We start from the raw sequence: 11,456 nt of genomic DNA on the forward strand, positions 1-11,456 counted from the left end.
GTACTCCACATGTTGATGTGGAGACACATAATATTGTAGAAAGTCTAGTAATATCTGCTAGTGCTAGGACACAAAGAAATGAAAATACTGATGATAAACAGAATAAAATTAATAAAATGCAAACAGATGCTAGCCATGCTGAGGTGATGATTGGTAAGCAGCAGATGGCTTTAGACACAGATCACTGTAATGTAACTGCTAGCTGCTCTGGAAGTGGACATGTCCATAGTGGCAGCAGGATATGGAAGCCTGTGCATTTCTGTCCTGGTGAGGATAAATCCTGCCATATTCAGATTCAGAATGGTGGCAAAAATGGGAGCGAAAAGCCCAATGGAATATTGTTACAAGCTGGAGCCCTGCAGAAAGCCAACAGTCATCCTAAGGATTTTCTGAAAGACTCTCTAGTAAAATCCAGAGGTGTTCGCAATGCAGATGGTGTTCAGAATGGTCCATCCTCTGATCTGTTTTCTGACTCTAGAGACTTTGAAGACAGCTTCCGGTTGGACACTCAAACTGAGATGATAATAGAACAGGAGGGAGCAGCTGGAATCACAGGACAGCAGGGAATACAAGGTTCAGAGCTGGCAGCAATACCATGGCAGGAAATCTCCAAGAAACTAAGCACTTCACGGACTGAGAATGCTACTGATGAAAGGGTGGCTGCAACAGTTAGTAAACCGGGCTTATCAAGTCTTATCACAACAAACACCACCACAAAAAACACAGCTCAGCACTGCAGTAATAAAGTTTTGGAGTCGGGAGGCCTTAGTTTACAGCCCGTAGCAAAGGAAATAGAATCTGCACCTTGCCTTAAACAAAGCGATTTCTCAGTGACGGACTCCCAGCTACGCAGTTTTCTACAAGATTACCAGACACAAAATTCAGTGAAAGGGGAGAGTGTGTCTAAAGACCTTAATAAAGCAACCTCCCCTCTTGGTAGGGAGCACATTGTACAAGTAGAATGCCGCTCTGTCCCTGAAACAAGCCTGAATATGAGTGATAGCTTGCTGTTTGATGATAGCTTCAGTAATGGCAGCGACCTTTCAGCTGTTCACATCACAGAAGCTGACAGAAAGGATCCTGTGGAGAAGCAAGAGGCTTTGCTTCCTCCAGATGGTCTTTTGCAGAATCTAAGACCTGTTCAGAATAAATTTGATGTCAGTGGCAATCAGAAAGAGCATGAGGATCCTATGCAGTGTAATGATGTGTCTCTAGCATTTTGTGATCTAATAGCTGAAGTTTTAGATCATGCAAATTCCCCGTCTTTTCTGGAAGATATTCCTTCTACATTTCATGGTCAGCCAGGATTAAGAAACCCAGTCATTTGTAACAATGACTCCAGACCAAAAGAATTATTAGGAGATCAAGGTGAAAAGCTCCAGAGAAGCCAGCAAGCTTTAGACAAGAAAACCCACCCAGTGGTGTGGACTGAACACTTGTTTGAACTAAGCCCAGGATTGCAGGATGTACTAGACAAATGGCCTAGTCCCTCAGGCATTGAACCAATTTCAGTAAGCTCCTGTTTGAAAGGAAAGTTAGTTGCTCCTATTGTTAATCAAGAGCCAGATCCAGTTTTTGAATCTGACTGTTGTCAGCCAGAGCCTTTGCCCACTTGCCAGGATTTAAAAAGCTCTTTCAAAGTTGAAGAAAACAAAACGGAAAACTTGGATCTTCAGAAAACAGACTGCATGATACTTCCACTCAAGGGAAGCAACAGAACATCCTGTCCTCCACCAGATAGTAATAATGGGTTTATTCCTCCAACACCCCCCAAAGAGCTTTTTCCAAAGAGTTCTGTTTCTCTCTCTGTGAAATCTGCAAGGGAGAGACAAGTTGCCTGCGTGAACGAAGGGCAGCTGATTCAGCCACAGCAGAATAGCGAGGGCAATGCAGAGCAGCAGGTAAAAACACTCCAGGTCAATCTTGGGAGTGTAGACCCAACTGAGACTGATGAGGTAAAAGATGATTCCACTATAGACCGAGGCTTTTCACTGCAGCTATCTCAGGATGTTTTCCCACTTGTTCCCTTAAGTGCTGAAAGTTTCACTATTATTGATGTAGCAAGCGACAAAGCACTTTTCCAGACTTTTGTTGCAGAATGGAAGGAGAAAAGCAGATTCTCCATCTCAGTGGCATGCGAAAGAACAAAATGTCTTTTGTCTCCCAAATCAGCGATTGGTGGCAAATTCAAAAAAGGTCAGTTCCGTGTTCCAGCGTGTTATTTTGTGAACAGCAGGGTGGCATCTTCAGCTTAAAGCAGGAGTGGAGAAGGAAAGGGTTTGCAGAAAAGGAGGAAAATTACTGATGCTAATTGAATGTTGTCAGTCTCAGTAAAGCAAAGGAGCTGGGTGGTAGTAGAGAATAGAGAATTGGTGTCAAGCATTTCATTGGTAGGTCGTTGGTGATAGTAATGAAGTGTTAGCAGCTTATTTGTATGTGAGAGCATCTAAATATTCTTAATGTTTCACTGTGTATCTAATTTTGAAATGGATCTGTGTTGTGCAGTCCCTTTATCATGTGTATCTTTCCATGTCATAAACAAGTTTTAGTATATTTTAAAATGAATAATATATTTAACAGTAAACTGTACAGATTGTTCAGGGTCTCCACTGAACAGTGTTACTTGTGGGATTGCCTCTAAACCAAGGTTAAGTATTTTTGAGTTTGCAAAGAGTAAACTTGGTTCAATATATGCATGTGTGAAATTCAGATCAGTCTCCAGATTGTTGCAATATTGCTTCATTTTTTTCCACAGAAGTATTCATATGCTGCAGTTTGCTGCTGCTGTATAAACATACTCTTCCTTTAAAATAACAAGATTAAGCAGAGTTAGATTCTTGGCTGCCATATTGCCACAACAACAACAACAAAATTTCTTAACTATCAAAATACATTATTGACAGACAAATGTGAAATGTTTTTCAGAGTTGAAGGAGGGAATACATTTCTGTCTCAACTCTTGGAAGAGATTGCTGGGAAAGGCCAGAGTTTTGCAGGGATGGTATATGGGTGGTTGTTTCTGTTAAGACAAAGTTTTGTTATTCTAAACGTGGTTTCCCCCCACAAAGAAACACAGATTTTTCTCCTTATAGATAAAAATTAAGTTAGATATTCACTTTTAAGAAATTTAGGCTCAACTGTATGTATTTACATTTTCAGGATCCAAACTCTTCCACATTTATGGATGTCATTTTATAATTGTAACTTAAAATTATTCCTTTAGTAAGTTCTCCTCAGGGGATGCAAGTTAAAGATGATGGATTTCCTGTCCAAGGCTGTGAAGACATCTTGGTAGTTGGACTGGCAGTATGCTGGGGTGGAAAAGATGCCTACTATATCTCTTTGCAGCAGATACAAGACCAGACTGGTAAGTGAGCGGACAGGCTGTGCTGTGTTACATGACACTGCATTTCAAGAAAGTGTCTTCAGCAGACAGGTTCTTGGAAGTGTTTTGAGTGTCCCAAACCCAGCTCAGTTGTGTGATGGAGTGATTTAGCCGTATTATTCAGCAGTCTTAAGCACTGAACACCCTTGAGCATGTTGCTGTGGATACATCTATGCTGCTATATAATAAGGCCAGGTCGTTGGCTCAAGCACTGGACTGCTGAGCATGCATATTGCTAAAATGTTAGCTTACTCGCATGTTCTCTTTAGCTTACTTGCTTTTCTCTTTCAACTTCTTTCAAGTTTTGCTCTCCAGAACAAATGACAGTTGAATGCTGAACATAACCCAGTCTGGGCTACGTGGGCTCGTGGCTAGGGTTTGATTCCTGGCTCTCCTTTGTTTAGTAGTACAGACACAGCCTTTTGGGAGCCTTGTCTGGTTTGATAAAATATATAATATTGGCACAGATTTATTGTTATTTGTTCACAGTCCAACAGTAGTTTTTGTGCTTTAGGTGATTGTATTAAAGATTTTTCTCTTGCCTTTCTTATCATGCAGTGAGTAAATAGATGATTTTTGCTTGTATTTCCTGTCTTAGAAATCAGTATGAGTTTGGCACCGCCACCTTTGGACAAAAATCTATCTGTAACAGAGAGACTGTATCATCTGCAGCTGTACCTGCAGAAGAAACCCGAACAGGAGCGCTCACTTGTCATGTATAACTTCATTCAGCACTACAAGACTCTGGTGATGGCTTGTGGCATCTCCTTGGAAGGAAGTTTTGAGGATCCAAAGGTTTGTAGTATTAAGAAATTTGGCTTGGGTAAAACTACTAGTTTAAACACACCAGTGGAAAGACAGGAGTACCTTCTGGTGCTTTCCTTCTGTTATTTAGATTTGAATACGCACACCTGTCAGGGGGTTTAGTGAAACTTTCTTCCACTGGGAAATATAGAACAGTATTTAGAGGAGACTTCTTTTGCTATGTGCATTCACGGTGCCTGCAAAAGAAGCAGACCAGGCTCAGTGATAGGTTAACATGTTAGTCTTTCATGCCTGATTACTTGGGTGGGGAGGATGAGTTTAAATCTCTCCCCCGTCCCAGTGGACAGGGCTGAACTCTTGTTTTGTTGCTATAAGAAGCCTGGGACTAAAATGTCAGAAGTTCTTCTGGTCAGATTATTGATTCTGAGAGCAGAAGGCTTTGTAAGCAAAAGATTTACCCGCTGTGTGTACGGACCACCTAGCTACCGCTATTTTCTGAAAACAAAAGAAAGTTTACATGTAATTTCAAAAGGTTCAGGTACCATTTGTAACTCAAATGGAACAGTAGAAAGAGGTAAAAGCACCTTCTTGTGCTTGTTAGGAAAAGCTCTAGATGCATAGAAATTTCTGGTGTTGATTTTTAAAGTATGCATCACACATGGGCTGAATAGCATCATGGCAATATTAAAGTCTGCAGGTAAGTAGCTAAGCTCTTCAACACAAGGACAAACTTAGCTTTTCATACGGATACATAGTTTTACAATAAAATCAAAGAGCAATAAAAGTAGAACCTTTCCCCGCACTGTTCCATGTATTAAATGGAGTCATACTCATATTTGTTCATTTTAGTGATGCAATGAATATATACATGCATACACACACATTCTCACCACCACCTCCCCCCACCCCCGTACATATACATGTGGTTTTTACCTTCTGCTTGCATGCCAGAGACAATGCAGAAACCTGTGTTTCATCCTATTTTGACACAAGAAATTGAAATATAGCTATAAGCGAAATTGCTTTGAAGACAGTGGGAGGTATGAGGCTTACAGAGAATAAAATTTGCCTTGCAGAATTCTTGGTACTAGTGCTGATGTGCAAAAAATAGGAGAGCTTAGCTTGACTAATATTCTAGATCAATAGCAAGTTCTGATTTTTACAAAGTCAGTTTTCAGATTAAACATGTTTTGATCCTGATTTTCATTTTTAACGCCCTTTGTGTTAGGTTTTAATAAATGAAAAAACCTGAGGACAACACTTTGAGATGTGTTTAGTTGACAGAGGGTAAGGTTTTCGAATGTGCAGAATTAACTTTGAGTGAGAATGAAACTTTTCAGTGACTTATGCCCTCTTGAAGGTTTTATCTGAAATCATGTAACTTTTCCAAAAATTATTCCAGTCTTCCTGCCAAATCAAGAAAATAATCTGCACTATAACCTTGCATTAACTCCCAGTTAAATATTTGCATTGTATTATGACTAAAACGGATAAAAGGTCTCATGGAGGTCTCCCTTTTTTAAGGTTGCGTGTTGGCTGCTTGATTCTGGCTCTAAGGAACGTACACTTCACAACATGGTGACTAACTTTCTCCCCAACGAGCTACCTCTACTGGAAGGGGTAGGCACCAGCCAAGGGGTGCAGAGCCTGGGGCTTAGTGCCAGCGGAGATCATTCTGGGCGGTACAGAGCAGCAATAGAGTCTGTGCTTATCTTCAATGTCATGAACCAACTCCATAATGAATTACAGAAGGAAAATCTGACAGGTAAAGAGAGCTCCTCCTCTTGGGGGCAAAGATGGAGTGTAAAGGTAGCTGTGTTACCACAGGCTGAATGATCAGTGGAGAAGAGAGGAGGTTTGGAAGTTCTTATCTAAGTATATTCTGTAGCAAATTGCTAATTTTTTAAAAGAAAAGAGGGAACTTCCCTTGGAAGTACCTCTGTTTTGTCAAAAAAATAAATTAAATTTTAAATTGAAATATAATTTCTATATCCCAAATATCCACCAGTTCCATTAGTTAAGGCAATAGCAGAGTCTATTTTAAGTATCTGAATCAAGCAGATCTTTACCTCCCAGGTGAGTACCCTAGCCATTCTGAGGGGGCCTCTGGGTGTCTCTGGTTTCTCATGAACATTTTCAAAAGCTTCATTGTCAGAAGCAATCCTCAAATGTTTTCTGAAGGAGCTTTCTTTCTCTTTGGCCTGCCCATGTAGCATTGTTTGCCACATGTGTGTTGTGTCCATGAAACTTGTGATCCCATAGTGAATGATCCAGTATGTTTGCACTAATATTTGCTGAGTGCTTGTCTCTTTTTAAAAACAAGCAAACAAAAAACCCCCCAAAAGCACATACCAATTGGTGAGCTTTGATTGTTTCCCCTAAATTGTATCCAAAGCCTAAGACTAAGGTCCAGTCTCACTGAAGTCTATTATTGCAAGTTTATTTATGATCACGGCAACTATAGAATGTTTTTAAAAGATGTGGGTGGTGGAATGAAAGTGTATCAAGTTAGAAAGCTTTACATAAAGCACGTCTGTGGTTTATAAAATGTTGATATACAAAGAGATGTGTATTTCTTAGAAAAAGAATTTACAGAAGTTGTTATTTTCTTAAATACTTTTGTGATAAAAAGTTCTGGAATACTTCTTATCATGAAATATTTCTTACTATGAAATACTGCAGAAACAAAAGTATTTAAATTAAATCTATATTAAAAGATTTCAGTGTGTCAGGACATTCAGGATTTTAAAAACTGAGGATTCCACAGTTGTTTTTTTATGAATCTGTTGATCTGCAGTTGATCTTCTTTTGATGATATAAAAGATTTTCTTGGGGTTTTTACTTACTACAGAAGTATTTTCTAAAGTGGAGATGCCCACCCATTATTGCTTGGCTCTGCTGGAGCTGAATGGCATTGGTTTTAGCACAACAGCATATGAAACCCAGAAACAGATCATGCTAGCTAAACTGAGCGAGATTGAGTCCAAGGCATATCAGCTGGCAGGCCACAGCTTCTCCTTGACCAGCCCTGATGACATTGCAGAGGTATGTGAGGGTTAGGGTGGGAGGGGGGGAACTCTCTCAGAAGATACCTTCAAGAGGCTTTTGCTTAGACTTAAGAAAAAACCTTCTTGGGCAGACTGTGTATGAAGAAAACGCAAATTGAAATCTGCTCAGAGTTGATTTGTCTTTACGCTCATTATGAGCTTGCTGCCTGCAAGGTGCTGTGTGTCTCATCCTTATTACTGATTGTTCCTATTTCCGCTAACTTCAGCAGAAATAAAGAAGATACCTTCAAGAGGCTTTTGCTTAGACTTAAGAAAAAACCTTCTTGGGCAGACTGTGTATGAAGAAAACGCAAATTGAAATCTGCTCAGAGTTGATTTGTCTTTACGCTCATTATGAGCTTGCTGCCTGCAAGGTGCTGTGTGTCTCATCCTTATTACTGATTGTTCCTATTTCCGCTAACTTCAGCAGAAATAAAGAAGATAGAAGTGGAAACAAGCATGTTGGAAATGAAAACCAAGTGGAAATAAGATGTTGTTTGTATAGGACCTTCGCTTCTCTTGGCGCATGAGATAATCTGCTAATTAAATGGCTTTTGGAATATTTTGGATGAATGCTTTGGGACTAGAGAAGCTTTTTTCCAATACCAGTATTCTGCACATGAGATGTGATGTGATATCGTAGTCTGAGTCTAAGAACAGTTGTACTGAATAAGTTGCACTGTTGCCCTTGTCCCTATACAGGCATGAAAGAGGAGGAAAGACTGCTTTAAAAGTTTTGAATCAACTACTGTCTGTTTTTAAGAACCTGTACAGAACTGATTTTTTTTTTAAAGCCTAAGAAACAGATTTGTATGTAAATTAGCAATACTTTTATTCCTGAAGAACTTTACTATATATTTTTTAATGTATGTTACATGGAATCATAGAAATAGATTTTAATTGCTGTGCATGCTTTTTTTCTCAATTATTTCTTCTCTATATATTGATTTCTTGCTGAGGGGCTATACTTTATATGGAAGTAGTCAAAATTTGCAAGCAGCCATCACTAAAAGAAGTTCCACAGAAATATTCCTCCTTTGTTGCAAGTGCAGAAGTTTTACTCGGTAACAGTAGTCTGAGTTAGAACTCCTAAAATAATGCTCAGCTCCAATTTCACTCTGCTTTCATGGAAAAGGGGAAGGAAAGTTTTTTCTGAAATGCTGTTCTCTGAACTACAGAAGCTTGTTTCTCATGTGGAAATTTTGTTAGGAATCATGTAAAGTATCTTGTATAGGTTAGTAGAGCTTTACACTTCTAATTTTGTGTCAGTAAAATTTTGTGCTACGTAAATGTGTGAGAGAAAAGCTTCTATTCCCTTCTGCCAGCTGTTCAACAGTGTATAATGCTACATAGAAACATAGAATGAAAAATGAAGAGCTGTGTTGTATCTGTCAACAAGTGAGCATATACGTCATTTTCCAGTTCTTGGCAATTTTTTACAAAAACTAATATTCTGGCTATTCTATAAAAGGTATTTGTGACCACCTCTTTCTATGTCATTCATGTTGCTCTGAAGCCTGCTCCCTGCTAACACTTCTTTTTTCATCAGTGTTCTCACTTTTAGTCATTTTAACATCATGTTTTATTACAGTTGACTGTCAGCAGTAACCTCACTTATTGGATGGAGTTAATTACCTTTTCTAAAAAACATACCTCTGAACTCAAACTTACAGTGTTTAGAAAATGAGATTTTAGATTGCGTTTTGTAGTTAATTAAAATGAGGAGGGATGACTTTGATAGCAGACATCTTTAATCAGCTTTTTAATTACCTGAAGCATTCGTACTGTCCTGTGGTTGGGACAAGCTGTTTAAGTGCCCAGTTGCTTTTTGTTTTCTCCTGGGAGTAGTATGCAGAAACTGATTTGAAATGCTGGCCTTTTTCAGGTTTTGTTCCTGGAGCTGAAGTTGCCACAAAATGGAGATGTGAAAGTTCAAGGGAACAAGAAAACTCTGGGTTACACCAGAAGAGCAACTGCTAAAGGAAACAGGATTAGGTTGAGCAAGCAGTTCAGTACGACCAAGGTACCGTAAAGTCTGGTTCTAGTCTGAAAGTGACTGTAAAAATAACTCCCTCTTCACACATCTGCTGCTTGGATACATTGGAGTTAGGTATGCTGACTTAAATGAAAGTAAATTTTAACTGCCTTTTGCTCCTCCAGTTACCACTGGAAATTCATACTGGATTCTGTCTTCTCTGTTAGCAGAGTTATTAATTCCTCCTATGCTCCTAAAGCCTGAGTGTAGTGAGGACATGACTATAAATAGCAGGCTTCAATGAGAATAAATCAGGCAGAATTTGATTTCCCAAACCGCATGTAAGACCAAAATAGCACAATAATTTTGTAAAGCCAATAGTAGAAGAATTTTTCAACGTCAGCTTGAAAGATACTTAAATACCATGGTGATTAAATACAATATTTTCTCTGTCTGGTACTACCATATCTGTATTTTGTGCTTCAGAGAATTTGTCTTCAGAATGGCTGATCTGATGGCTTTATCAAATTTAGTATATCAAAAGCTTGTATATATGTGAAGGCTATTGACATGTTTGCCAGTTGATAAATATTGTGGAGCTGCAGTAATACTAACTGCTGCAGGCTAATGGGTGCTCTTGCCAGACAAGTGATAATAGCAGATATATATGTTCCCTGTTTTCAGGGCTCATTAATCTGTGTTGTTTCCTTGGTTTCCCCTTCTTCAAGTGCAGTCAGTGCTTGGAAGACGAGTATTGATTTCCAGAACTCAAGTGGCAGTGAAGAAGTGAGTGTGGTGGTGGTGGCAGAGCAGGGAGCAAGAAGTAAAGTGAGGATTTCCTCCTTTTGTGATGTGGAGGGATGAGGCTGCAGCTGCCTGCTGCATACAAAAAAGTGTTATTTTGAGAAATGTTTGCATGCCACTGTCTTTTGAAGTTCTTGTTAGTCCCTTCATATTTCTGATTTAACTGAAAGGATTTAATTGCTAGTGATCAGCTTTGTCTTTCAAGGAGCATGGTCAAGGGCTTCATTTTATGTGTTCCTAGAGTACGGATAGGAGAGAGCAGGGAGAAAAATATGCAGAAAGATGGAGGAGGAGCATTAATGCTGGGCAAGAGGAGACAATGTAGGGGACCTATGGCAAGTGATGCTTTATTTGATCATTTCAGGTGATTTATTGGTTGGTGCAGACTAAGTGGTGATGAGGATGCAAAAGTCCAAAGAGAAGTGATTGCCTTCTTGTGTGTAATAAAACTGCAGCTGGGTCTCATGGCGCTTTGATTGCCCACGTGTAGGTGGTATAAATGGAGGGGATATCTGTTTAATTTTAAGGCAGTGACACTGAAAGCTCACTGTGGGTGAAGGAGTCACTTTTTCCTGCAGAACTGCAAAAATATTATTTATAAAGGTTTTAAGGCAGTTAATTATAGTTGTGCCCTTTTCTCCCTACAAGGATGTTTTGGAGAAATTAAAGACACTTCACCCATTGCCAGGCCTGATACTGGAATGGAGGAGGATCAACAATGCCATTACTAAAGTGGTGTTTCCACTACAGAGGGAAAAGCAATTGAATTCTGCACTGGGAATGGAAAGGATATATCCGGTGTCACAGACTCACACAGCTACAGGTAAAGAAATGCATGCAAAATCCTCACTTCTTACTGATTTTTTTTCTTGTGTGTGTGTAGCAGCTTTTCTATGGGGAAAAGATAGGAAATCAAGCCTGTGCTCTACTTCAACCAAATGAAAATACTGAAATACCTATTTCACATGAATCTGCCCTAAAAGTCTAGATGTATTAAAATAGCTTTTGTGTTCACCAAGCAGTATTATTCATTTCTTGCACATATTAGCATGTAAATCTCTGACCCTAAAACAGGTTCTGGATTTGGGAGTTTCTTATTATTGATACAGAAATTCTGCAGGGGAACCATCTCAAACCCATTCAACCCAAATTATTTTTCCTTTTCTTCAATTTTCTCAGTGGTTGTGTCCTGTCCCGCCCTCCTGCCCCTTGTTTTTTTGGAGATGCAGATGTGTGTTCAGCTGTGTTAAGTTAGAGAGACTCCTTTTGGACCCTTACTTAGTTCTGCCTTGTCTTCCTTCTCAGGTCGCATAACCTTCACAGAGCCAAATATCCAGAATGTGCCAAGAGATTTTGAGATTGAAATGCCAACTGTGGTTGAAGAAAGCCCACCCTCCCGAGCCCATGGAAATGTTAATTCTTGTGCTGTTTCTCGGGGCAGGTAGGAGGATCTTGGCAAACATTCTGCCTACGCTTCCGA

The 11,456-nt window shown here is 39.4% G+C and overlaps 1 protein-coding gene across 1 annotated transcript in view; it reads left to right on the forward strand.

Annotated features, from left to right (window-relative positions):
* POLQ (polymerase (DNA directed), theta) overlaps positions 1-11,456 on the forward strand; it is a 55,808-nt gene that overhangs the window by 31,812 nt on the left and 12,540 nt on the right. Inside the window, 8 exon segments of the mRNA XM_009330291.1 lie at positions 127-2,196; positions 3,224-3,367; positions 3,984-4,180; positions 5,675-5,915; positions 7,002-7,195; positions 9,083-9,220; positions 10,625-10,799; positions 11,282-11,417. Coding sequence (XP_009328566.1) covers positions 127-2,196; positions 3,224-3,367; positions 3,984-4,180; positions 5,675-5,915; positions 7,002-7,195; positions 9,083-9,220; positions 10,625-10,799; positions 11,282-11,417 — 3,295 coding nt within the window.

This window comes from Pygoscelis adeliae, unplaced genomic scaffold (assembly GCF_000699105.1).
Source record: "Pygoscelis adeliae isolate BGI_AS28 unplaced genomic scaffold, ASM69910v1 Scaffold120, whole genome shotgun sequence".
NCBI lineage: Eukaryota > Metazoa > Chordata > Aves > Sphenisciformes > Spheniscidae > Pygoscelis > Pygoscelis adeliae.